The sequence below is a fragment of the Scyliorhinus torazame genome, chromosome 1, assembly GCF_047496885.1.
Source record: "Scyliorhinus torazame isolate Kashiwa2021f chromosome 1, sScyTor2.1, whole genome shotgun sequence".
Taxonomy (NCBI): domain Eukaryota; kingdom Metazoa; phylum Chordata; class Chondrichthyes; order Carcharhiniformes; family Scyliorhinidae; genus Scyliorhinus; species Scyliorhinus torazame.
In genome coordinates, this window is record NC_092707.1 from 164,996,791 (window position 1) to 165,022,916 (window position 26,126).

At 45.9% G+C, this 26,126-nt stretch overlaps 2 protein-coding genes across 2 annotated transcripts; one reads left to right on the forward strand and one right to left on the reverse strand.

Moving 5' to 3' along the window:
* The first annotated feature begins 16 nt into the window (after positions 1–16).
* snrpc (small nuclear ribonucleoprotein polypeptide C) lies at positions 17–1,317 on the forward strand. The gene has a single exon (XM_072501103.1). The coding sequence runs from the start codon at positions 69–71 to the stop codon at positions 552–554; it is 486 nt and encodes a 161-aa protein (XP_072357204.1). The 5' UTR covers positions 17–68; the 3' UTR covers positions 555–1,317.
* A 576-nt stretch (positions 1,318–1,893) lies between these two features.
* Positions 1,894–24,979, reverse strand: mgst3b (microsomal glutathione S-transferase 3b). The gene is made up of 4 exons (XM_072501105.1): positions 24,777–24,979; positions 6,386–6,508; positions 5,017–5,089; positions 1,894–3,146 (listed from the first exon to the last, which is right to left on the reverse strand). Exons 1-4 carry the CDS (start codon positions 24,930–24,932, stop codon positions 3,046–3,048), a joined length of 453 nt encoding a protein of 150 aa, XP_072357206.1. The 5' UTR covers positions 24,933–24,979; the 3' UTR covers positions 1,894–3,045.
* Between the last annotated feature and the right edge of the window lie 1,147 nt (positions 24,980–26,126).

The window sequence follows — 26,126 nt, forward strand, 5'->3', positions numbered from 1 at the left end:
ACCGTGGGTCTATAAAAGGCGGGTGAGCAGGCAGCGCATGCGCGCAGCCCGGTCGCGGAGCCGACAAGATGCCGAAGTACTATTGCGATTACTGTGATACTTACCTGACGCACGACTCCCCGTCCGTCCGCAAGACCCACTGCGAGGGCCGCAAGCACAAGGAGAACGTGAAGGACTATTATCAGAAATGGATGGAGGAGCAGGCCCAGAGCCTCATCGATAAGACCACCGCCGCTTTCCGCCAGGGGAAGATCCCGCCCACCGCTCCCTTCCCGGCGCCCGCAGGCCCGCCTCCCGCCGGGGCCGCCATCCCGCCGCCGCCCGGCAATGTCGGCGTGCCGCCGCCGCGGCCTGCCATCCTGCCGGGGCCCCCGATGGGAGGGCCGCCCATGATGCCGATGATGGGCCCTGCCCCACACGGGATGATGCTGGTTGGCCCCGGGATGAGACCGCCGATTGGGGGCCCGATGCCCATGATGCCGGGGCCGATGATGGGGCCTCACCGGCCCATGATGGTGCCTTCCAGACCCGGATTAGTTCGTTCGGGAAGATAAATGGTGACTTAAGGAGGGAAGTTTACTCAGTGCAACTTTTCACATCCCCACGAAGCAGAGGACAGGGTCGTCGTTTGAAGATCAGATTTGTAACTGTCTTTTTGTTATGAAATTGCAGCAAGTCGCATGTTAGCCGCCATCTTCCTCACTTGGCGATTGTGAGCGGATTTCTGCTTGGCCTTCAGTGATACCAGCTAGATTACTTTGTGAAATCTCCATTCACGTTTTTTAAAAAAGGGAAACGTCCAGTTTGGAGCGAGTGATTCACTGATTCTGGGTTGCTCTAGATTTTGCAGAAAACAGACAGCTCCTGTAACATTTTCCCGGCTTTCGGCGTTTTGCTTCATTGTATTTGGCAGTTAAAAGGCATTTTGGCTTTCTAATTGTCCATTTTTGATTTCTAACCTTCCAGTGCCACATGTCCTTATTTGGCTGGAAAGCAGATGGGTAGTTGGAAATCCCTTTTTTTTTGCCGGTCTGAATATTTTATATCGAAAAGATCCCAAACGCCCACTGTTGTGGTTGACCCATTCGACTGTACAAAAGTATTGAGCTATAGCATATGGGTTAAGTTATATATGGAACTTATAATTTCTCGAGAATAATTTTGGGTAACTGAACCAACCGGCTGAAAATCTTAACTTGAAAGTGCATTGATGTTGAACGTAACTCGTTTTGTTGCATTTTTTTTGCAATCCTTAAATTAGTGGTGCAAATAGTGAGTTCTTTATATCTATGTAATAAATGTCACACTTTGGACATATTTTGGTTTCTTTTGCTGTCTCAAAGATTGTAATGAAACTGAATGGGTCTGAAACTTGGTGTATAATTTGAAGTGTTTTTAAATCCCTTCTCAGTGGAATAAAGCTGCCTTGCCCCATTTATTATAATACCATTTTAGAAAGTGGAATATAATTTATGAAGGACAAGCTTAATTTTAATAAAACCTTTAGAAAATTAGCAGCTTTAGCATAATCAAACCACCAATTAGTTTATTTACCAAAGTTTGTGCAGATGACCAGATAAGTGCAAAATGCAGTTCTTTTTTTAACCAAATTTGCTGATTATCATTTTGCCTTTTAACTCGGTGTTATGAACTGTATGTAAATCAAAATAATTAGTATTTTACCTGCCAATGTCTTGCTGCAGTTTGCGAAAGTGTTGGCCATTTGATTTTCTTTTTATAATCAGCCCATAGTGTGAATTAAAAAGTAGCTTGTTAGTCTGTAGATAGATGGATTGGACTACACAGAAAAGTTTATTTAATGTGATTGCTTTCCTTTTGTGTGTAAAGGCATTGTTCTTTCCAAAGTGTAATTTTAAACAATAATCCAAAATATTATTTTTGCAATTATCTTTAATTAGAAATAATGTAGTGAAACATTTGAAGCTACATCAAGATACACAAAACCTCTCCCTCCCAAAACAAAGTGAAAACGAATAGTAGGATCGTGATAACTGGCTTCGTTAAGATTTCCATAGAAAACCAAACAAAATTATACCTCAAGGCATCATTATTTAATCTGAATCCAATTAATGGACAACTTTTAATAGTTTCTGAAAAATCTGATTTTAAAATCAGATGCTGAAAACGTACAGGTAGATGAGTATTTCAATCTTTAAGAGGTAACTATAAATGTGTGGATATGAAATAAAAATCGCTTATTGTCACAAGTAGGCATCAAATGAAGTTACTGTGAAAAGCCCTTTGTCGCCACATTCCGGCGCCTGTTTGGGGGGGGCTGGTACGGGAATTGAACCGTGCTGCTGGCCTGCCTTGGTCTGCTTTCAAAGCCAGCGAATTAGCCCTGTGCTAAACAGCCCCTTATATTCTGATGAGGCAACAACACCTTCCCCCAACTTTTTCTTCCACATGCTTGTCAGCCTGATGTACACTTTACCATTATCTGTTCATTACCTTTCAATTGATTTAATTTCAAGACATCATAACGCATACTGATGTTAGGAGGTCAAATTGAAAACAGCTTGAAATATTGAGCACCCTTACAAATGGAAATGCACATAACTGAGGGGAAAATGTTGCCCTGAGTAAGATTAAAAATTCTAAATAAGCTACCAAGAATTACATATCCTTCACTGAAGTACAGACAATTCTAAGTTTATAGCAGAGGATGTAACAGCCAGTTGTCCAATTTTTTATAAAAACGTTTGGAATGTAATTTTTCTACTGGAATTTATCTATAAATATCCAGTTTATAAAATGCAATTTTTTTTAGAATTGCAATGCATCATTTTTTTTGTTCAATGGAACAGAAAACCTGTTTTGTCCCACAAAACATAATCAAATGGAATGCTAAACATTGAAGAGAACTCTCATCAATGGCTGACAATTAAACAAATAGCAGGAAGTGGCTAAGATAATATTTATTTCAAAATGGCTGAATATGTACAATACCTGAACTATTGCTATGTGGTCAGTCAGTTATTTTCCTACATACATCATAGTGATAGGAGGCATAATGGCTGTTTATCATGCTGAAATGAGGGTTCTAAAAGCAACAACTATAGACAGAAAAATGACTCCCAGTAGACCAATGTATCCATAGGAACCATTCAGTCTTTTCTCTGGCACTGTGAAGAAGCAGAGATAACATAGCTGAACCAAAGTGCATAATCAAAAACATGGTTTCACTGAGATAGCTAATACTACATGGAACATTTTTTTCTGTTTTACACAATCTAATGAAGTACAAATTTTGGACCATGTACAAGTGGGAGTTTCGTTGCTTGATGTAGAATGGTCCAGTGAACTTCATAGCTAGATTCCGTGTGTGAAGGACGCGAGGCTTCAGTACAATTTGGTGAATGTTTAGTGGGCAGAGGAAAAAAAACAGGACTGTGCAGCGATAAAAGAATTGAGCAGGTAAGGGAAACCGTGATATTTAGGTAGATTTTTTAAAATGGGCACAAAAACAACGTACTGAAAATACACAGTGGGTCAGCCAACATCTGTAAAGAAAAGAAATGAAAGTCGTAACGACTTCTGTATCATCAAAAAGGATAATTAACGCCTTTTTGTTAAGATTGGAAAAAGAAGCAACAAATACCAACCGGAGAGAGGGAATTAATGGATTAAATTATCGGGTAAACTGCTTAAGGCTCAAATCTAAAAGGTTACCTGACAAGGTGCAGAGGTAGGAATGTATCAAGAGTAATGTGTGCAAAGTGAAGAAAATGAGAGAGTAAATAAACATTGAGACAAAATGAAATTAATACAGAAAATGTAAGTTCTTTTTAAAAAGATTAATTTACGGAATGTGGATGTCACTGGCTAGGCCAACATTTGTTTCCGATCCCTTAAGAAGGTGGTTATGAGCTGCCTTGAACTGCTGCAGTCCCTGAAGTGTAGGTACACGCACAATGTTATTGGGGAGGGTGTTCCAGGATTTTGATTCAGTGACTGAAGGAAAGGCGATATATTGTGAGGGTGCTGAGTGACTTGGAGGGGAACTCCAGGTGGTGGTGTTCCCAGGTATCTGCTGCTCTTGTCCTCCTCGATGGTAGTGGATTTGGAAGGTACTGTCTAGGGAACCTTGGCGAGTTCCTGAAGTGCATCTTGTAGTTGGTACACACTGCTGTCACTGTTCATTGGCGAAGGGATAGCAATTAAGTGGGCTGCGTTTTCCCAGATGGTGTCCAGCTTCTTGAGTGTTGTTGACGCTGCGCTCATCCAGGCAAATGGAGAGAAGAAATAATCTTTTTTGTCACAAGTAGGCTTACTTAACATTGCAATGAAGTTACCGTGAAAAGCGCCTGGTCGCCATATTCCGGCGCCTATTCGGGTACGGAAAGGGAGAATTCAGAATATCCAATTCACCTAAAGCATGTCTTTCGGGACTTGTGGGAGGAAACCGGAGCACCCGGAGGAAACATACGCAGACACGGGGAGAACGTGCAGACTCCGCACAGACAGTGACCCAAGTGGTGAATCGAACCTGGTGCTGTGAAGCAACAGTGCTACCCACTGTGCATTACACTCCTGACTTATGCCTTATAGATTGTGGTCCGGCTTTGGGGATTCAGGTGAGTTACTCTCTGCAGGATTCCTAGTCTTTGACCTGCTCTGGTAGTCAGTATTATTATGGCTGGTCCAGTTCAGTTTCTGGTCAATGGTAATCTCTAGGATGTTGATGGTGGGGAAAAAAAACACCTTGCTTTATGTAGTGTATATAACAAAAAAGTTGACAAGGCACTTTGAAAAGCTGTAATCAAAGAAAGATGGAGAGGTGATGAAAAGCTTTGTTAAAGGTTTTAAGGAGGATCTCCCAAGGGGGAGATGGAAGAGTAGTTGTTAATGGAAGGAATTCCAGAGTGGGATACAGAAATTAGTGACTTTCCCATCAATATTATGGTACTTTAAAATAGCATAGTTGGACACATTTATCTCAATTTTCTTAAGTATAAATGTGTAAACAAAAAAGGGAATTTCAATACTATGTACCTCCTGAGTAATATCCCCATGCATATGTAAATCGGCTGGTTACCCAGATGATACCAAGCACAGAAGCAGTGATCTGTGAAATGAAGTAAATTAGATTATTTAATTATACAGTGGGTGTATATGAACAAACATTAAGAAGTCACAATGAAGGATATAATTGAGATAAAAATGAATTGAAAATACTCAGCACACTAGGCTTCATGTGCATGTCTAAAATTAAAACTTTGTTATACAGAAAATGGCTTCTCAGTTTCTACCAAAAGTCTCTACACCTCAAAGTATGTACAGCATTTTGAGATGTTTCTAAGATACAGTTCAGTGTTATGCCAATAATAGATTTTCTTGAATTTCTATTTTTCTCATAAATATGATTACATAAATCCAAGAGGAAATTAAGGAGAAACATCTCTAACCAAAGAATGGTAATAATTTGTGTCAATCGTCCCAATTTTACCCCTACATAACCTATCAGTTTTATTTTTCAACAGAGAGATAGTCTGTGGGACAGAAAGTGTTGATTTTAGTTGGTTCTGGGGCGGCCGGGGGCAGGGGGAGCAGCAACATTCCTTCTGTGAAGCAGGGGTATGCTGAGTTGAGTGATAGTACACATGAGGATCAATTGAAATATATTGTTAGCAAGCTGAAATTAATGTCAATCAGGTAATTGTTGAAGAACCAATTTTTGGAATCATTGCACATAAAAATCAAGTTGAATTATGTATTTTAAATGTAGTTATTTGTGGAACCAAGACTGCTGGTTATAAATTCATGGATTTTACAGTCCTTTTGGATAAAAGGTGAATGATCACACTTTCAGGAGCACGGAGTTATCTTACCGGCCAAACTTGCTATTTATAGGTCCAGGCAGCGGGCGACCGAGGGGGTCGTCCGGCCTGATTGCTCATCTTCCGCGGCTGGGTGTCCCTGGAACGGGAGCATGCAGTGTCCACGGGCCTTCCGCGCTCGGTGGGCGCCGCAGGGGTTGGACTGCCCTAGCGACTCCGATTTTCACACTTTGATTTGATGGGTTTTGTTAAGTTTTCGTTTTCCTTGTTCGATTTGGGCCGTGCTCCGATCGTTGTTTTGGAGCGCTTCCCTTTTTTGTTTTTTCCATCAGTTACTTTGTGTTCTTTTACTTAGTTTACACACCGAGCATCATGCCAGGACAAGTGGCGAATGCCGGATTAACTCCTGCTGCATATAAATAAATATAGCAGGTCTTCACTTCACCCCAAAAAAACGAAAAAACAAATTCTTTCTTTTCGGCCCTAAATTATAGTAGTTAGACCCTAAGAAAAGGCAACATTGAAAAAGATAGCACATATTATTTATGACCGTCTATTGAGGCACAATGCCATTTCATGTTTACCGGATAGACAGCTCCAGCTATCAGTTGGAAGATCAGCCATTGAGGATATATCTCCAATGTGTTTAGATGTGCTCGTTGGATACAGTTGAATATTAGGTCCTTATCACTGTACATGCTTGGATACTGGAATGGAATGCAATGTATTATTACAATGCAAATGAACGACTGCATGACTCAATTCCGGAACTTTTGTGAATGTTTCATCTTCAAAAATACATTGTTTAAAAACTGTCAAAGGAAAATTAATCCCAAACATTCTTTGTTTGGCGAAACAGATTCAAGCATTCATTGCACGGTTCATGGACTAATGTATTTTAGTGGCCGATCGAACTGCCACGCCATTCCTTTTTACTTACCTAAGTCTAGAGCTGCATGTTTCTTGTCTGATCTTCCGTCCTAGGCCTAGGGAGAAATGTGCAGCACTGCAGCTCCAAAATCCTTTCAGTAAAGGGTTCCCCCCCACAGCAGTAGCTGCTGTGAACCAGTAAGTTTAAATGGTCCCAGTCACTTTTGACATAGAAGGATTGTAGGGTGGGTAGGTCAGTACCATAACCCAGGAGTGAAGTGGTTTTAATACTTCCAACTTTTCTGCTTGGAGTGATGGAACTATCCAAAGTTTTTGAATTAAATTGGATGATTCCAGGTGTAGGGTAATTGCCCACTGGAAGTTTAAACTTTGTCAATCCTTGCATGGGAGCTTCAGGGGGGCTGTCCCCCTGCACATCTAGGATACTTCCGCGGTATGAGCTCTGGAGATCAGAAGTTCTGGGTTACTGTATTTTCTAATTTACCAATTACGAATTCAAGTCATTTTCCAACTAAAATTCTCAATTCTAAAATTGAGTCTGCACCGGCTCTTGGAAAGAGCACCCTACCCAAGCCCACATCTCCTATCCCCCATAACCCAGTAACCCCACCCAACACTTAAGGGCAATTTAGCATAGCCAATCCACCTAACCTGCACATCTTTGGACTGTGGGAGGAAACCGGAGCACCCGGTTTCCTCCCACAGCAAGGCACAATTTTACAAACTCTCTGTCTAGTCGCAACAGTCCAGATGGTGTAGCTTTCCAGAATTACTTTTCAACCAACCAAGTGATAACACCTGTCTCAGAGTTTAGTCATCTCCAGGTTTTAGCTGATCATACGATTTACACTTCTCTCTCAAGAATTCTCTTTCCATCTCTGCTTTCTCTCTCTCTTTGCACCTGGTTCTTCAACCTCCAACTCATCTGCTTGTAGAGCTCCTTTGTGACTAGCCCTCTCAGCTGCTCCTTCCTGTTTGCACTGCTTCCAGATCAAAGGTCGCCAGGTCACATGGACCAGTATTTCTTATGCAAGACAATTACAATTGATATGAACAGTTTAAATTCTGTCGACATTTTCAAGAAATTACAAATTCCTGAAATAATCATGGACTATGATACCTTACCAAAAGGACCTGTCAGAAACTGTCAAAAATGTGTTGGCTTTATAGAAAAAAAAACATTCAAATTGCATATTAGCAGCTGCTAACTGATACTAAAAATTAGTTTGTCAATGTACAGAGATTATGGATAATCAATTCACAATTGAATTTATATTTTGGGATGTGTCTTGATTTACCTATTTATTTCACACCATTAGTGGAATTTTGCAAGATTTTTTCACACTGCCACTTAGTCTCTTGATGGACTTTCACATTATGTGTCATTGTCACTTTGAAACACATAGTACCTTGAGATAAGACTACCATACAATGCAAAGACTGAAGAAATATGGTGGTGTATACACTTTCTAAACCAATTTCTAGCTTAATTGTGTTGTGTGGAACTACCTCTACTGAATGGGATAGATTCAGAACAAACTTTGCAGCTCAAGTCTGGGCGTAGATGAGAAGATGTGGGCTACCAGCAGCAACAGAATTGTATACCACCACAATTTGTTATCTCATGGCTCTATGCAAAATCTAATTTACTGTTACGATCAAACCAGTAGATTAACCCTGATTTAATGAGCACACAAAGTGCAGCATCAGGTGTATCTAAAAATGAGGTGCCAACCTGGTGAAGCTACAATGCAAAATTACAGTCATGCTAAATAGTGAATGCAGCATGCTATTGACAGTGGTAAGCTATTGCACAATGAATGAATTGGATTACATCTCTGCAGCCTTGCCACATTTATTCATGAATGGTGGTGAACAATTAACTAACAGGAGACTTCATGACTTTACCAATCCAAGTATGTCCAAAAAGCAGAGCAAATCCAATCTGGCCAATTGTCAACCCATAAGCCTACTCGTGATCATTAGAAAACAATGGATGACATCATCCACAGTGCCATCAAGCAGAACCTACCAATCATCTGTTCAGTGACATTCAGTTTGCGTTTTGCCATGATCACTCAGCTCAATATTTCTCAGCCTAAGTGCAAACATGGACAGAAGAACTGAATTCCAAAGATGAGAGTGACTTGTTCTTGGCATTAAGTTTTTATTTGAAACGTGTGACACCCAGGAGTCTTCATAAAATTGAAGTCAATGGGAATCGGGCAAATTCTCAATGGCTAAAGTCATACCTAGCACAAAGGTAAGATGTTTATGATTGTCGGAGGTCAATCATCTCAGCCTCAAGACAGTGGCCTATGCCCAAACATCTTTAGCTGTTTCATCAATGACTTCACCATTAGGTTAAATATGGAGGTGTTCGCTGATCGTTGCAGTATTCCGTTCCATTTGTAACTTTTTTTTGAATAAAATGTTTTTCTTGGTTATCCCATTTTTATGTTACACATTTCAGTTGGTACATTAAATTACAAGTGTAATGCCCAATATTTCCAGTCGGACTTTATAAAAGATTTGAGGCTAGGCTGGCGTCGTTGATGGTGGGAATGTTTGAGGATGCGATGGTCTTGCCACAAACAATGGGGCAAGCCTCCATCTCACTGTTGCTAAAGGACAAGGATCCAGTGGAGTGGGTCGTATACGCCCATTTCTCTGCTAAATGTAGATGCCAAGACACTAGCAGAGGTGTGGGCGTTAAGGTTGGAGGGTGCCTCCCAAAGGTGATTGGGGAGGACCAGATTGGGGGTTCGTAAAGGGAAGACAGTTGTCCTCGAATGAGAGGAGGTTGTTGAACATGGTGTTTTCTCTGACAGAGGGTAGGGAGCCGGAGGTGGTGGTGGCGTTGGATTCTCAGAGGGCGTTTGATTGGGTTAAGTGGAATTATTTTATGGTATTCAAGAAATTTGGGATTGGGCCGAAGTTTGTGGCGTGGGTGCAGCTACTTTATTTCGAGCTGGTGATGAGTGTGCACGCAAATAGTATGAACTCAGGGTAATTTGCATTGCACCAGGGTATGAGGCAGGGATGCTCCATGTCCCCCCCTTCAGTTTGCAGTGTCTAGAGCCCTGGGCTATTGTGCTGAGGAGCTCGGGGTTGTGGAAGGGAATAGTGGGAGGGGGGAACATAGGGTATCCTTGAATGCAGATGACTTGTATATTTCGGAGCCGAGCTCTTCAGTGGGGAGCATAATGGGGTTGATCCAGACATTTGGTACGTTTTCAGGGTACAAATTGAATTTAGGGAAAACTGAGTATTTTGTGGTCTCCCCTCGGGGACGGGAGCAGGGTTGCGGAGGCTGCCATTTCATCTGATGGTATCTCATTTTAGGTATTTGGGGGTGCAGGTGGCCTGGGTTTGGGCAGGGCTTCGGAAGTTCAACTTCACAAGCTTGTTGGAGAAGGAAAGGCTGATTTGCTGAGGTAGGGCAATCTCCCTCTGTCATTGGCGGCTGGGTGCAGGCCATAAAGAGGAATGTTTTGCTGTGATTCCTGTTCTTGTTTCAATGCCTGTAGGTCTTTTTGCCGAAGGTGTTTTTTAGGGGGTGGATAGGCTGATCTTGCTTGGGTAGGGAAAGTGGCTAGGATTTGAAAAGTGATACTGCAGGAGGGTCACTCGGACAATCATGGATTCGAGCCGGGGAGGGTGGATGCAAGGTTTTGGGGATGGGAAGAGAGGGGGATTAAGGAAACTAAGGATTTGTTTCTGGGAGGGCGACTCGCGATGTGGAGGAGTAGGACGAGAAGTTAGGGCTGGTGCTGAGTGAGAGCTTTAGGTATATGTAGATGCAGGACTTTGAGAGGAAGGTCTTCCCAACCTTCCTGATAGTGCCTGCCTCCTCATTGTTGGAGACGGTGCTGTCAGCAGGGGGTTTAGAGAGGGGGTTGTCTCGGTGATTTACAGGAGGATCTTGGAGGAGGACAGGGTATCAATGAAGGGGGTTAAGGCGAAGTGGGAGAAAGAGTTGGGGGTGGTGCTGGAGGAGGGTCTGTGTTGTGCAATGTTGTGGAGGGTAAATGCTTGACTTTGTGTGTGAGGCTGGGACTGATACAGATGAAGGTAGTGTACAGAGCGCACCTTCCAAAGACGAGGATGAGTCGGCTGTTCGAAGGGGTGGAGGATGTCTGTGAAACATGTACATGTGTTTTGGTCCTGCCCGAAACTGGAAAGGTTTTGGGAGGATGGTGTTCAGCACCATCTCGGAGGTTTTACATGTGGACAAGGAATCCGGTCCCCGAGAAACCTATTCGGGGTGTCAGACCAGCTGGAGCTGCAGGCGGGCACGGGGGCAGATGTTTTAGCCTTCGCCTCGCTGATTGCTCATAGGCGGGTCTTGTTGGGGTGGAGGTCAACTTATCCACCCTGTGCCTCGGCGTGGTAGGGGGACCTACTGGAATTTCTGACCCTGGAAAAGGTGAAGTTTGCTCTAAGGGAGGCGAGTGATGGGTTCTACAATTGTTGGAGTTTGTTGTTCATACATTTTCAGGAGCTGGTTACCGTTGACTGTTGGGGGATGGGCTGGGGGGTTTGTGAGTTTGGTTTGTATTGTAAAACTGTTGAAAATTTGTTGAATAAAAATACTTTTATAAAAAATAAAAAAATAAAAATTACCAGTGTCATAACTGCGTATATCAAACAAAAGCAACTAAGGCGAAATTAAAATTACCAAAGAGATACACCAAAGAGTGAGAAAAATAAAACACAAACAAACGAGGATCACTATAAATATTTATATCTACATGTTTTGCCCCCTCTCTGTGGATGTGGGCCCCATTCGGCCAACCTGCCTCAGTTGCCCTGCCTAGGGTTGGCCCTAGCGTGTATTTCCCCATGTATTGCTGCCCCTTCTAGTTCTCCGCTTTCCATTGGGCCTCTCCCCTGCAGCTATGTCCCTTGTGTCCCGTGATCTTGAGGAAGCCCTCTTCCAACCCCAAGGTAGCGAATTTGATTTTCTCCAGTTGGAGAAATTCCGACAGGTCGGCCAGCCAGTCTGCAGCTTTGGGTGGTGCTGCTGATCGCCAGCTGCACAGGATTCTTTGGCGGGATGATTAGGTCGGCAAAAGCTCGAGGGTCGGCCCTCCTCCCCATAAAGAGTTCTGACTGGTCTGATACCCCGAAGACTGCCACTTTTGGACAGGCTCCACTCTCACCCCCACAACCTTGGACATCGTCTCAAAGAAGACTGTCCAGAACCCTGCATGTCTGGGGCAAGCCCATAACATGTGGGTGTGGTTGGCTGGGCCTCCTTGGCACCGTCCGTTCTTCTAGTGTCGCTAGTCTATCGTCCAAGAAAAAGTCACTGTCATTGTCTCTTCCCCCCCCCCCCCCCATTTCTGTCTCCGCCTTTTAAAGATGGCATTCATTGTGGCTGGGGCGACTCTGTGATTGTTGCAAATGAGGGTCATGGTGTACATTCCGGCCAGGCCGAAGTGATGTCTTAGCTGGTTCCATGTCTGGAGCGTGACTATTACTATTGGGCTTGTTGAGTGCTTGGCTGGCGGGGATGGGTGGGCTGTTGTGGCAAAGGCTCGGAGGGACGCCCCAATGCAGGAGCTCACCTCCATCCTTACCCATTCTGCTTCCGGCTCCCTTACCCATCCCCTTACTCTTTCTGCTGTGGCCGCCCAATGCTAGGTAGTGTTGCAAATTTGGGAGGGCCAGGTCTCCCATGTTTCTTTTTCTTTGCAGGACTTTTTTTGGGATCCTTGGATTCTTCCCTGGCCCACAGAAATGCCTGGATCAGTTTTTCTACTGTGTTAAAAAAGGCCTTGGGAATGTAGATCGGTCTGATTCTAAACAGGAAGAGGAAACTGGGCAGTACTTTCATCTTGATCGTCTGCATCCTCCCCGCCAGGGAGGGTGGGAGTGTGTCCACCTCTGCAGGTCTTTCTTTACTTCCTCCATCAGACTTGTCAGGTTCCACTTGTGGATCCGTATTCAGTCGTGAGCAATTTGGATCCCCAGGTAGCGGAACTTGTTTTGGGCTTGTTTGAATGGCAGTCTCTCCAACTCTGCCTCTCTCCTTTGCAGGTTCACTGGGAAGATTTCATTTTTCCTCAGGTGGAGTTTGTAGCCCGATAAGGCTCCAAACTCTTTCAGCAGCATCATGGTCCCCTCCATGCTGCTTTGGGGGTCCAAGATGTATAGGAGCAGGTCATCCACATCGAGTGGGACTCTGAGCTCATTTCCTCTGTGGATCCCCTTCCAATGTTTTGCCGTTCTGAGGGCAATCGCCAGTGGCTCGGTTGCCAGGGCGAATAGAAGCATCCTGCCTTGTGCCCCGTGCAGCTGGAAGTATATAGAGCTGTGGTGTTAGTCTGCATGTTCGCCATGGAGCGCTGTACAGAAGTTTCACCCATGCAGTGAACCCTATGAGGTACTTCCATTCAACTCTGTCGAAGGCCTTTTCTGCATCCAGGGGGATGATCACCTCTGGTGTTCTCTCCCAGGATGGGGTCATTATCACGCTCAGGAGGTGCCTGATGTTCAATGTTAGCTGCCTATCCTTAACAAAGCCCATCTGGTCCTCTCCTACCACCTCTGGTACGCAGTTCTCCAGTCACTTAGCCAAGAAATTGGTCAGTATTTTCACATCTACATTGAGCAGCAAGATGGGTCTGTAGGCCTCGCATTTGGTCACATCTTTGTCTTTCTTGGGTATCAGTGAAATTGAGGCTTTTGCTAGCGTTGGGGGTAGGGTTCCTCTTGCTACTGAGTCTGTGAGCATCTCCCTTAGGTGCGGGGCCAGTGCTGCCGCAAATCTTCTGCAGACGTCTGCCGGGAATCCATCTTGTACGTTGCCTTCCCCAACTGCATGGAGTTAATGCTCTCCATGACCATGACTCCTCCCAGTTCACATGGTGCTTCCAGCCCCCATTTCCTATCTTTCCCCACAACTGCCATGTCCAGTCCGTCAAGGATCTGCTTCATCCTCGAGTCCCCTTCATGGGGCTTGGAGGTGTGCAGCCGGTAGAAGACCCCGAATGCTTTGTTGACCTTTTCCAGCTCGGCTACCAGTCTGCCGGTGTTGTTCCTAATTTGTGCTATTTTTCTTGTAGTTGTCTGTTTCCTCAGCTGGTGAGCCAGCAGGCAGCTGGCTTTGTCTCCGTGTTCGTAAAAGGTCTCCCGTGCCTGGTGGAATTGGTGCACTGATTTCCTCGTGGAGAGCAGGTCAAAGTCCATTTGTAGCTTTTTCCTCTGCACCAGAAACTCGACGGTCGGGGACTTAGAGTATCATTGGCCTACCTCCAGTATGGAGTCAACCAGTTGTTGCCTAGCCACCTTCTCCTGCCTGTCTCTACGCACTTTATAAGCGATAATCTTGCCCCTATCCACAACCTTCAGCGCCTCCCAGAACGTAGAGGGTGAGACCTCCCCATTCTGGTTATTGGTAATAGTTCCAGGTGACTATTCTAATGTGGAGGTTTCTGTCCCCCACTTCCTGCGGGATCAACCTTGTGTATGCGCGCCTGCACTCTGGGGTTTCCCTTTGTTAGAGGACCATCCAAGATGGCCACGGTCACCGTACTCACCATGAGGTTGGGCCCCTGCGCTCCGGGGGTGTCCTTTTGTCCAGGGGCCACCCAACACGGCCTCCAACTATGTGTATGCTGTGCGGGTGAGCCCCTGCATTCCGCGGTTTCCCTTTGTTTGGGGACCCTCCAAAGTGGCTGTCTGTGGTGCCATTTTGTTTCTTGTTGCCATGTGCAGCTTGTTGTAGCCAGCCAGTCTCCTCCCCCCTGTTTACGCCCCTAACTATACCCCATCGGTGGTGTATACCCCCTTGTCGCCAGGCGCACTCTCCCCGGTGGGAGATGCACTGCGGCCCCTCCCTCCCTCATACCTCCTGGCACTAGCTTTCCCACTAATGTGGTGGTCCCCCTCCTGGGGTCAGAGTAAGCCTATCCTTCACCCACTACTTTTGCTCCTTCCTTTCTGCGTTTTAGCTCTCAGATTCAGAGTGAGCGATACAGTCCCATGCAAATTATCTTTTAGTATTTTAGTCTCTCCGGGTGACCTTTCCATCTTTGCCACTGTTGCTGCCTTCCTAGTCTGTTCTCTTCGACGGATTTATCTGCTGTAAAGTAGTGCCATCTGCCCTGGGAAGTGATCCATAATCTGGCTGGGTATAGCATCTCAAACTTCAGCCCACTTTTGACCAGTGCCACCTTTGCTCTGTTAAACTCCACCCGGCGCTTGGCCAGGTCTTCCCCAATATCCTGGTATATCCGAATCTGGTGTCCCTCCCAGTTGCAGGTCTTTGGCTGCCTGGCCCAGCGCAGGATCCTTTCCCGGCCCCAGTGTTGGTGCACCTTGGCGATTATGGCCCTCAGCTGCTCCCCGGCCCTGGTTTTCGGCCGGAGTGACCTGTGGGCTCTGTCTATATCTGACGGGTTTGGGAAGCTGTCCCTTCGCACCAGGTTTCCCAGCACCTGGGCCACATAGTCTGTAGGGTTCCTGACTTTGGTTCCCTCCAGCAGGTCCCCTATCCTCAAATTTGGCACGTGACCAATTCTCCTGGTCTTCTATGTTCCCCTTTAGGATCCCGTGTTGCCACAAACCTCGTTATCTCTGTCTCTAGGATGTCGATCCGGTCACTCTGGTCTGTTGAGGCCTTTTGCAGCTCTTTGATGGTGTTCCCCTGGACCTCTCATTGCCTCTCTGCCTTGTCCAGGTTCACCTGCATGGCGACCAGAGCCTCACAACTGCTAACTTGACTGCTGCCTTTACGTCAGCCGTGATGTCCTCTTTCATAGAATCGTAGAATTTACAGTGCAGAAGGAGGCCATTCGGCCCATCAAGTCTGCACCGGCCCTTGGAAAGAGCACCCTACATAACCCCACACCTCCACCCTCTCCCCGTAACCTCAACTAACCTTTTTAGATACTAAGGGCAATTTAGCATGGCTAATCCACTTAACCTGCACATCTTTGGACTGTGGGAGGAAACCGGAGTACCCGGAGGAAAACATGCAGACACGGGGAGAAGGTGCAGACTCCGCACAGTGACCCAAGCCAGGAATCGAACCTGGGTCCCTGAAGCTGTGAAGCAACAGTGCTAACCACTGTGCTAGCATGCCACCCTTTGAGCTCTCTGGTGAGGAACATTTTCCATCCACCCTCCGGCGAGGGGGAGCTTTGTGTGCAGCTTATTGGTCCCTCTCTTTCACGTGTGGCCACCTTCCCATTCATTCGCTCGCTTCTCCTGGCTTCTGCTTGTTGCCTCTTTTTGGCCTTTGGTGCTATTATTTGGCATAGCTCTTTGTATTTTGATTGGAGAGGGTGAGAGGATGCTATTTTCCCTTTTCTCGCAGGCTATTTTGGCTAAAAGAGTCTGTGGTAGTATGCATTGGGGTCATGTGGGACTGTGAAGCCGTGATGTCATTGGCTGACAGATCCCGGGTCCTGGTTGGCTGTTGATCTCTAGCTCCGCCCTGAAGGCGGAGTATAAGAACCAGGAATTCTCCCCGCAGCTCCAGTCTGTTGCTGAACTGCGGGGAACGAGTCACGCTTAATAAAGCCTCATCGACTTCACCTCTATTCGTCTCTCGGGAGTCTTTGTGCGCTACAGAGTCTAATTTTGAATTCTTAGATAGACAGCCACCTTTCATGCGTCTGCTCAGCACATCTCTGTCACCGGAAGTCGCAACTTCTCAGATAATGAAGTAGTCTGTGCTCACAGGCAGCAAGACCGAGGCAACTCTCTGCCTATGAGGCTTGGACTGTTAATTGCCAAGTAACATTTTTCTTAAAATTGATTCCTGGGATGTGAGTGTCAGTGGCAAGGCCAGCATATATTGCCCATCCCCTAACTGCTCTTGGGCAGGTGGCAATGTGCTACCTTCTTGACCTGCTGCAGTCCATGTGGTGTTGGTACGCCCTCAGTGCTGTTACGAAGCATTCCAGGTTTTTGATCCAAGTACAGTGAAGAAATAACTTTGTGGTTCCAAATCAGGATGGTGTGTGGCTTGGAGAGGAACTTACAGTATCAGGCAATGACCATTTCCAACAAGAGCGTGTTTAACCCCTTTCCCTTGAAATTAAACAGCACTACCATTGCTGAATCTCCCACCATCAAGATCCTGGAGGTCACGATTGACCAGAAATGTAACTGGACCATCCATGTGAATACTGTGTCTACAAGAGGAGATCAAAGGCTGTTTTTCAATAGCAATTAACTCACTTGCTTACATTTTGTACAAGGCACAGTGGATGATTATGGATCGATTCCTGGGCAGTTAGCTGCCTTGTTATCAACAAGTATGCAATCAAATGTGTGTCAATCAGAGGGTGGGTTTCTTCATCTTAATTATCCTGGTAAGAAGTCTTACAACACCAGGTTAAAGTCCAACAGGTTTGTTTCGATGTTGGACTTTAACCTGGTGTTGTAAGACTTCTTACTGTGCTCACCCCAGTCCAACGCCTGCATCTCCACATCATAATTGGAGATCACCTACTTTCCTTGTTCTTAGTGATAGCTAGGCGAACAGGATTCCAATCCTCTTCCATTGACCCTTTACCTGCACATAGATTATTTTCCAATGAAACAGCAGTAACATGTTTTTCTGAATTATTTTGAAATTATCAACCCCGTAAGTATTTTATCAAAAAATAGGTTTGCCAATGTTTTTACCATGAAGATTTTTTTCTGGCTGTAACTGGTTGAGCGGAGATCTGACAGAGTTGTACTGTGACAGCTTTTTATAAGGCAGACAAATAAAAACTATTCCCATTATCTGATGATACAAGGTCCACGGGGCAGATTTATGGTTTGGGGCAAGAGATATAGGGAGGGATGTGTGCAAAAATGTTTTTTTTAACACAGTGACCACCACAAGTGTGGTGGAAATGGGCAGCACGGTAGCATAGTGGTTAGCACTATGGCTTCATAGCGCCAGGGTCCCAGGTTCGATTCCTGCTTGGGTCACTGTCTGTGCGGAGTCTGCACGTTCTCCCCGTGTCTGTGTGGGTTTCCTCCGTGTGCTCCGGTTTCCTCCCACAGTCCAAGATGTGCAGGCTAGGTGGATTGACTATGCTAAATTGCCCTTAGGTTAGATGGGGTTGCAGGGTTACCGGGATAGGGTAGAGGTGTGGGCTGAAGTAGGGTGCTCTTTCCAAGAGCCGGTGCAGACTCAATGGGCCGAATGGCCTTCTGCACTGCAAATACTATGGAAACGATCCATTCGTTCAAATGGAAATCGGATGGACATTTGAGGGAAATAAGCATAGGGCTACAGGGATAGAGCAGAGAAATGGGACTGGATAGCCCGACAAAGATCAGGTTGTGCCAAATAACCTCCCCATGTGCTATAATATAACTATGACAGTGAAGAAAACCCACGTTCTTTCAATCAGAACCTTGTGAAATAACTCACCGAAAAGTGTTCATTTAAAAAAATAACCAAATGCCTCGGAAAAGAATGAATACTCTGGGGCATGTCAGCATAATGAAGGAGGAAGTGTTGGGTATCTTAAAATGCATTACGGTAGACAGGTCCTCTGGGCCGGATGTGGGAGGCAAGAGAGGAAATAGCTGCGACCTTAACAGACATCTTTGACTATGAGGCTCCAGAGGACTGGAGATAGCCAGTTTAATAAGGGAAGTAGGCATAATCCAGGGAATTAAAGGCCGGTGAGTCTGACGTCAATGGTGGGGAAACTGTTGGAGAAGATACTGAGGGACAGGATTTTTTCACATTTGGAAGCAAATGGACTTGTTAGTGATGGGCAACATGGTTTTGTGCGGGGAAGGTCATGACTTACTAACCTGATATGGTTTTTTGAGGAGGTGACAAATTTAATTAATAATAGTATCACAAGAAGGCTTACATTAACATTGCAATAAGTTATTGATGAGGAAAAGGCTGTGGATGTCGTCAACATGGACTTTAGTAAGGCTTTTGACAAGGGTCCTTCATGGCAGACGGTACAAAAGGTAAAGTCGCATGGGATTCGAGGTGTGCTAGCTAGATGGATAAAGAACTGGCTTGGCAACAGGAGACAGAGAGTAACAGTGGTGGGGAGTTTTTCAGAATGGAGATCTGTAACTAGTGGTGTTTCACAGGGATCAGTGCTGGGACCGCTGTTGTTTGAAATATATATAAATGATCTGGAGGAAAATGTACATGGTCTGATTAGCAAGTTTTCAGGTGACACTAAGATAGGTGGAGTTGCAGATAGTGAAGGGGACTGTCAGAGAATACAGCAGAATATAGATAGATTGGAGAGTTGGGCAGAAAAATGGCAGAAGAAGTTCAATCCAGACAAATGCGAGGTGATCCATTTTAGAAGATCAAACTCAGGTGTGAATTATACAGTAAATGGAAGAACCCTAAGGAGCATTGACATACAGAGAGACCTGGGCGTTCAGGTCCATAGATCCATGAAAGTGGCAATGCAGGTGAATAAGGCGGTCAAGAAGGCATACAGCATGCTTACCTTCATCGGCCGCGGCATTGAGTACAAGAGTTGGAAGGTCATGTCACAGTTCTATAAAACTTTAGTTAGGCCACATTTGGAATGTTGCGTGTAGTTCTGGATGTGGATGCTTTGGAGAGTGCAAAGAAGGTTCACCAGGATGTTGCTCCATCTGGAGGGTGTTAGGTATAAGGAGAGGTTGAATAAACTTGGGATTGTTTTCGTTGGAAAGACGGAGGCTGAGGGGAGACCTGATCAAGGTCTGCAAAATTACGAGGTATAGACAGGGTGAATAGTCAGAAGCTTTTTCCCAGGGTGGACGACTCAATTACAAGGAGGCACAGGTTTAAGATGAGAAGAGGAAAATTTAGGGGAGATGTGCGGGGAAAGTTTTTCACGCAGAGGGTGGTGGGTGCCCAGAACACGTTGCCAGTGGAGGTGGTGGAGGCAGGCAAGATAGCAATGTGTCCAAATTTGCAGACGACACTAAGATGAGTTGTAAAGCAAAAAGTGCAGAGGATACTGGAAGTCTGCAGAGGGATTTGGATAGGCTAAGTGAATGGGTGAGGGTCTGGCAGATGGAATACAATGTTGACAAATGTGAAGTTATCCATTTTGGTAGGAATAACAGCAAAAGGGATTATTATTTAAATGATAAAATATTGAAACATGCTGCTGTGCAGAGGGACCTAGGTGTCCTAGTGCATAAGTCGCAAAAAGTTGATTTACAGGTGCAACAGGTGATTAAGAAGGCGAATGGAGTTTTGTCCTTCATTGCTAGAGGGATGGAGTTTAAGACTAGGGAGGTTATGCTGCAACTGTATAAGGTGTTAGTATAATAATAATTGCCTATTGTCACAAGTAGGCTTCAATGAAGTTACTGTGAAAAGCCGCTAGTCGCCACATTCCGCGCCTGTTCGGGGAGGCCGGTACGGGAAGGCCACACAAAGAAAAGTACAGCACAGGAACAGGCCCTTTGGCCCTCCAAGCCCGTGCCGACCATGCTGCCCGACTAAACTACAATCCTCTACACTTCCTGCGTTGGTATCCCTCTATTCCCATCCTATTCATGTATTTGTCAAGGTGCCCCTTAAATGTCACTATCGTCCCTGCTTCCACCACCTCCTCCGGTAGCGAGTTCCAGGCACCCGCTACCCTCTGTGTAAAAAACCTGCCTCATACATCTACTCTAAACCTTGCCCCTCGCACGTTAAATCGATGCCCCCTAGTAATTGACCCCTCTACCCTGGGGAAAAGCCTCTGACTATCCACTCTGTCTATGCCCCTCATAATTTTGTAGACCTTTATCAGGTCGCCCCTTAACCTCCGTCGTTCCAGTGAGAACAAACCGAGTTTATTCAATCGCTCCTCATAGCTAATGCCCTCCATACCAGGCAACATTCTGGTAAATCTCTTCTGCGCCCTCTCTAAAGCCTCCACATCCTTCTGGTAGTGTGGCGACCAGAATTGAACACTATACTCCAAGTGTGGCCTAACTAAGGTTCTATACAGCTGCAACATGACTTGCCAATTCTTATACTCAATGCCCCGGCCAATGAAGGCAAGCATGCCGTATGCCTTCTTGACTACCTTCCCCACCTGTGTTGTCCCTTTCAGTGACCTGTGGACCTGTGCACCTAGATCTCTCTGACTTTCAATACTCTTGAGGGTTCTCCCATTCACTGTATATTCCCTACCTGGATTAGACCTTCCAAAATGCATTACCTCACATTTGTCCGGATTAAACTCCATCTGCCATCTCTCCGCCCAAGTCTCCAAACAATCTAAATCCTGCTGTATCCTCTGACAGTCCTCATCGCTATCCGCAATTCCACCAACCTTTGTGTCGTCTACAAACTTACTAATCAGACCAGTTACATTTTCCTCCAAATCATTTATATATACTACAAACAGCAAAGGTCCCAGCACTGATCCCTGCGGAACACCACTAGTCACAGCCCTCCAATTAGAAAAGCATCCTTCAATTGCTACTCTCTGCCTTCTATGACCTAGCCAGTTCTGTATCCACCTTGCCAGCTCACCCCTGATCCCGTGTGACTTCACCTTTTGTACAAGTCTACCATGAGGGACCTTGTCAAAGGCTTTACTGAAGTCCATATAGACAACATCCACTGCCCTACCTGCAACAATCATCTTTGACCTCCTCAAAAAACTCTATCAAGTTGGTGAGACACGACCTCCCCTTCACATCACCATGCTGCCTCTCACTAATACGTCCATTTGCGTCCAAATAGGAGTAGATCCTGTCTCGAAGAATTCTCTCCAGTAATTTCCCTACCACTGACGTAAGGCTCACCGGCCTGTAGTTCCCTGGATTATCCTTGCTACCCTTCTTAAACAGAGGAACAACATTGGCTATTCTCCAGTCCTACGGGACATCACCTGAAGACAGCGAGGATCCAAAGATTTCTATCAAGGCCTCAGCAATTTCCTCTCTAGCCTCCTTCAGTATTCTGGGGTAGACCCCATCAGGCCCTGGGGACGTATCTACCTTAATATTTTTCAAGACGCCCAACACCTCGTCTTTTTGGATCTCAATGTGACCCAGGCTATCTACACACCCTTCTCCAGACTCAACATCTACCAATTCCTTCTCTTTGGTGAATACTGATGCAAAGTATTCATTTAGTACCTCGACCATTTCCTCTGGCTCCACACATAGATTCGCTTGCCTATCCTTCAGTGGGCTAACCCTTTCCCTGGCTACCCTCTTGCTTTTTATATACGTGTAAAAAGCCTTGGGATTTTCCGTAACCCTATTTGCCAATGACTTTTCGTGACCTCTTCTAGCCCTCCTGACTCCTTGCTTAAGTTCCTTCCTACTTTCCTTATATTCCACACAGGCTTCGTCTGTTCCCAGCCTTTTAGCCCTGACAAATGCCTCCTTTTTCTTTTTGACGAGGCCTACAATATCTCTTGTTATCCATGGTTCCCGAAAATTGCCCTATTTATCCTTCTTCCTCACAGGAACATGCCGGTCCTGAATTCCTTTCAACTGACACTTGAAAGCTTCCCACATGTCAGATGTTGATTTACCCTCAAACATCCACCCCCAATCTAGGTTCTTCAGTTCCCGCTTAATATTGTTACAATTAGCCTTCCCCCAATTTAGCACATTCACCCTAGAACCACTCTTATCCTTGTACACCAGCACTTTAAAACTTACTGAATTGTGGTCACTGTTCCCGAAATGCTCCCCTACTGAAACTTCCACCACCTGGCCGGGCTCATTCCTCAATACCAGGTCCAGTACCGCCCCTTCCCTAGTTGGATTGTCTACATATTGTTTTAAGAAGCCCTCCTGGATGCTCCTTACAAACTCTGCCCCGTCTAAGCCCCTGGCACTAAGGGAGTCCCAGTCAATATTGGGGAAGTTGAAGTCTCCCATCACCACAACCCTGTTGTTTTTACTCTTTTCCAAAATCTGTCTACCTATCTGCTCCTCTATCTCCCGCTGGCTGTTGGGAGGCCTGTAGTAAACCCCCAACATTGTGACTGCACCCTTGTTATTCCTGATCTCTACCCATATAGCCTCACTGCCCTCTGAGGTGTCCTCCCGTAGTACAGCTGTGATATACTCCCTAACCAGTAGCGCAACTCCGCCACGCCTTTTACATCCCCCTCCATCCCGCCTGAAACATCTAAATCCTGGAACGTTTAGCTGCCAATCCTGCCCTTCCCGCAACCAGGTCTCTGTAATGGCAACAACATCATAGTTCCAAGTACTAATCCAAGCTCTAAGTTCATCTCCATTACCTGTAATACTTCTTGCATTAAAACATATGCACTTCAGGCCACCAGACCCGCTGTGTTCAGCAGCTTCACCTTGTCTGCTCTGCCTCAGAGCCATACTGTCCCTATTCCCTAGTTCTCCCTCAATGCTCTCACCTTCTGACCTATTGCTCCCGTGCCCACCCCCCTGCCATACTAGTGTAAACCCTCCCGTGTGACACTAGCAAACCTCGCGGCCAGGATATTTATGTCTCTCCAGTTTAGATGCAACCTGTCCTTCTTATATAGATCGCACCTGCCCCGGAGGAGCTCCCAGTGGTCCAGATAACAGAAACCCTCCCTCCTACACCAGCTGTTTAGCCACATGTTTAACTGCTCTATCTTCCTATTTCTAGCCTCACTGGCACGTGGCACAGGGAGTAATCCCGAGATTACAACCCTAGAGGTCCTGTCTTTTAACTTTCTGCCTAGCTCCCTGAACTCCTGCTGCAGGACCTCATGCCCCTTCCTGCCTATGTCGTTAGTACCAATATGTACAACGACCTCTGCCTGTTTGCCCTCCCCCTTCAGGATGCCCTCTACCCGTTCAGCGACATCCTGGACCCTGGCACCAGGGAGGCAACAAACCATCCTGGAGTCTCTTTCACATCCACAGAAGCGTCTATCTGTGCCCCTGTTAGAGAGTCCCCTATGACTATTGCTCTTCTGCGCTTTGACCCTCCCTTCTGAACATCAGAGCCAGCCGTGGTGCCACTGCTCTGGCTGCTGCTGTTTTCCCCTGATAGGCTATCCCCCCTGACAGTATCCAAAGGGGTATACCTGTTCGAGAGGGGGACAACCACAGGGGATTCCTGCACTGACTGCCTGCCCTTTCTGGTGGTCACCCATTTCTCTGCCTGCACCTTGGGTGTGACCACATTTATATAACTGCCATCTATGACGCTTTCCGCCACCTGCATACTCCTAAGTGCATCCAATTGCTGCTCCAACCGAACCATGCGGTCTGTGAGGAGCTCCAGTTGGGTGTACGCTGGAAGCCTCCTGGACCTGCCACATCTCAGTCAGAGCACTGCACCCCTCTAACTGACATTGGAGTATTGTGTTCAGTTTTGGTCTCCTTACCTGAGAAAGGACGTACTGGCGCTGGAGGGTGTGCAGAGGAGATTCACTAGGTTAATCCCAGAGTTGAGGGTGTTGGATTACGAGGAGAGGTTGAGTAGACTGAGACTGTACTCGTTGGAATTTTGAAGAATGCGGGGGGATCTTATAGAAACATATAAAATTATGAAAGGAATAGATAGGATAGATGCGGGTAGTTGTTTCCACTAGTAGGTGAAAGCAGAACTAGGGGGCATAGCCTCAAAATAAGGGGAAGTAGATTTAGGACTGAGTTTAGGAGGAACTTCTTCGTTCAAAGGGTTGTGAATCTACGGAATTCCCTGCCCAGTGAAGCAGTTGAGGCTCTTTCATTAAATGTTTTCAAGATAAAGATAGATAGGGCGGGAAAGTGGAGCTTAGTTCACAAAAGATCAGCCATGATCTCATTGAATGGCGGAGCAGGCTCGAAGGGCCAGATGGCCTGCTCCTGCTCCTAGTTCTTATGTGTAAGATGTATCCTGATAGACACATGAAAGGGCGGGGAATGGAGCAATAAGTTTGGGCAATAAGTAGTAGGTCTAAATAAGGAATCTGGATTGGCGCAGGCTTGGTGGGCTGGAGGGCCTGTTCCTGCGCTGTAATGTTCTTTGTTCAAAATAAGACAGGAGGATGGGCATGAATGTGGAAGCGGTCACCTGGAATCCAGTCTCAATATAATAATTAGGGTCTAAAGCTGGTGATTGAGAGGGAGGCCTTGGCTGATTGTGGAGGGAGTTTATTTTTCTCTCTCCCCGTCCCTTACCTTGACATTGTATTTCTTCCTGGCAATGCCCACTTTCATTGCCAGGTAAGCCAGCATGACCCAGCTGTAGATAAATACCAGGATCACATAGCCGAAGTGCGGATGTATGGGGTGGAAAGGTTGGGGCAGAAGACTCTGCGGGGGAACGTATTGCATGAGAGGCGGTGGAGCCACGGCGCCTGACAGCGTGTCCCCCTGGAAACTGGAGACGGCGGCGGAGAGCGAGTCCTGGGGCCGCGGCTGGGGAGCCGTCAGCGCCCCCTCTCTCTGCCAGCGGCATTGCAACTCCACATGCCACCTGGAGGAAATATATGGGACATAGACTTGGCAGGCTCAGAAACATTAGTGAGGGACATTTCATGATAAAGCGGTAGTTTGTATGGACAGCGTGTTCGTGAAATCTGGCCAAGAAAACAGGGCCCTGAGCCAGTCAGGACGCCCGATCCAATGAAAGATACCTAAATGACCTAGGGGCACTCCAAAATAAAAAGAACAAACTGTGGTGGATCCTAGTTCAGAAGAAGGTTCATATTTGATTCAGAACATTAACTATGTTTGTCTCTCCACTGTGCTGCCAGACCTACAGCACTTTCTGTTTACTGAGTAGCACCATAGCAATAAGCACAATCAGGAGGGTTACTTAATTTTTATACAGGCTCATTGCCACAAGCAATCTTTTATTCTCCTCTCCCCAGTATTTTATTGTTTACAAACCAAAAAACGCATACCTCTAATATATAAAGGATACAGAATCATATAGGAATTTGGGGCGAGTGACATAGAGTGGGATCTGCCTGGGGCAGAGGCTTAGCTCTGGCTGATGTTGCTCTATTTATTTATCTCGGTGAACCACAAGCCTTTCCCTTATATCGATCAAATGACCACACAACCAGTTAGTTAGTTCAAAAGATGGTTAACAAACAAAGAACAAAGAAATGTACAGCACAGGAACAGGCCCTTCGGCCCTCCAAGCCCGTGCCGACCATACTGCCCGACTAAACTACAATCTTCTACACTTCCTGGGTCCGTATCCTTCTATTCCCATCCCATTCATATATTTGTCAAGATGCCCCTTAAATGTCCCTATCGTCCCTGCTTCCACTACCTCCTCCGGTAGTGAGTTCCAGGCACCCACTACCCTCTGCGTAAAAAACTTGCCTCGTACATCTACTCTAAACCTTGCCCCTCTCACCTTAAACCTATGCCCCCTAGTAATTGACCCCTCTACCCTGGGGAAAAGCCTCTGACTATCCACTCTGTCTATGCCCCTCATAATTTTGTATACCTCTATCAGGTCGCCCCTCAACCTCCTTCGTTCCAGTGAGAACAAACCGAGTTTATTCAATCGCT

Excerpts from the sequence above, each read along its gene's own strand:
- snrpc (XM_072501103.1), top strand. The coding sequence starts at position 69 with ATGCCGAAGTACTATTGCGATTACTGTGATACTTACCTGACGCACGAC.
- mgst3b (XM_072501105.1), bottom strand. The coding sequence starts at position 24,932 with ATGCAATACGTTCCCCCGCAGAGTCTTCTGCCCCAACCTTTCCACCCC. Across the intron at positions 6,509-24,776 it reads GGAAGAAATACAATGTCAAG|TATCCAAGCATGTACAGTGA; the intron begins GTAAGGGACGGG and ends ATTCCATTCCAG. Across the intron at positions 3,147-5,016 it reads ATGGGGATATTACTCAGGAG|TGCCAGAGAAAAGACTGAAT; the intron begins GTACATAGTATT and ends GCTTCTTCACAG.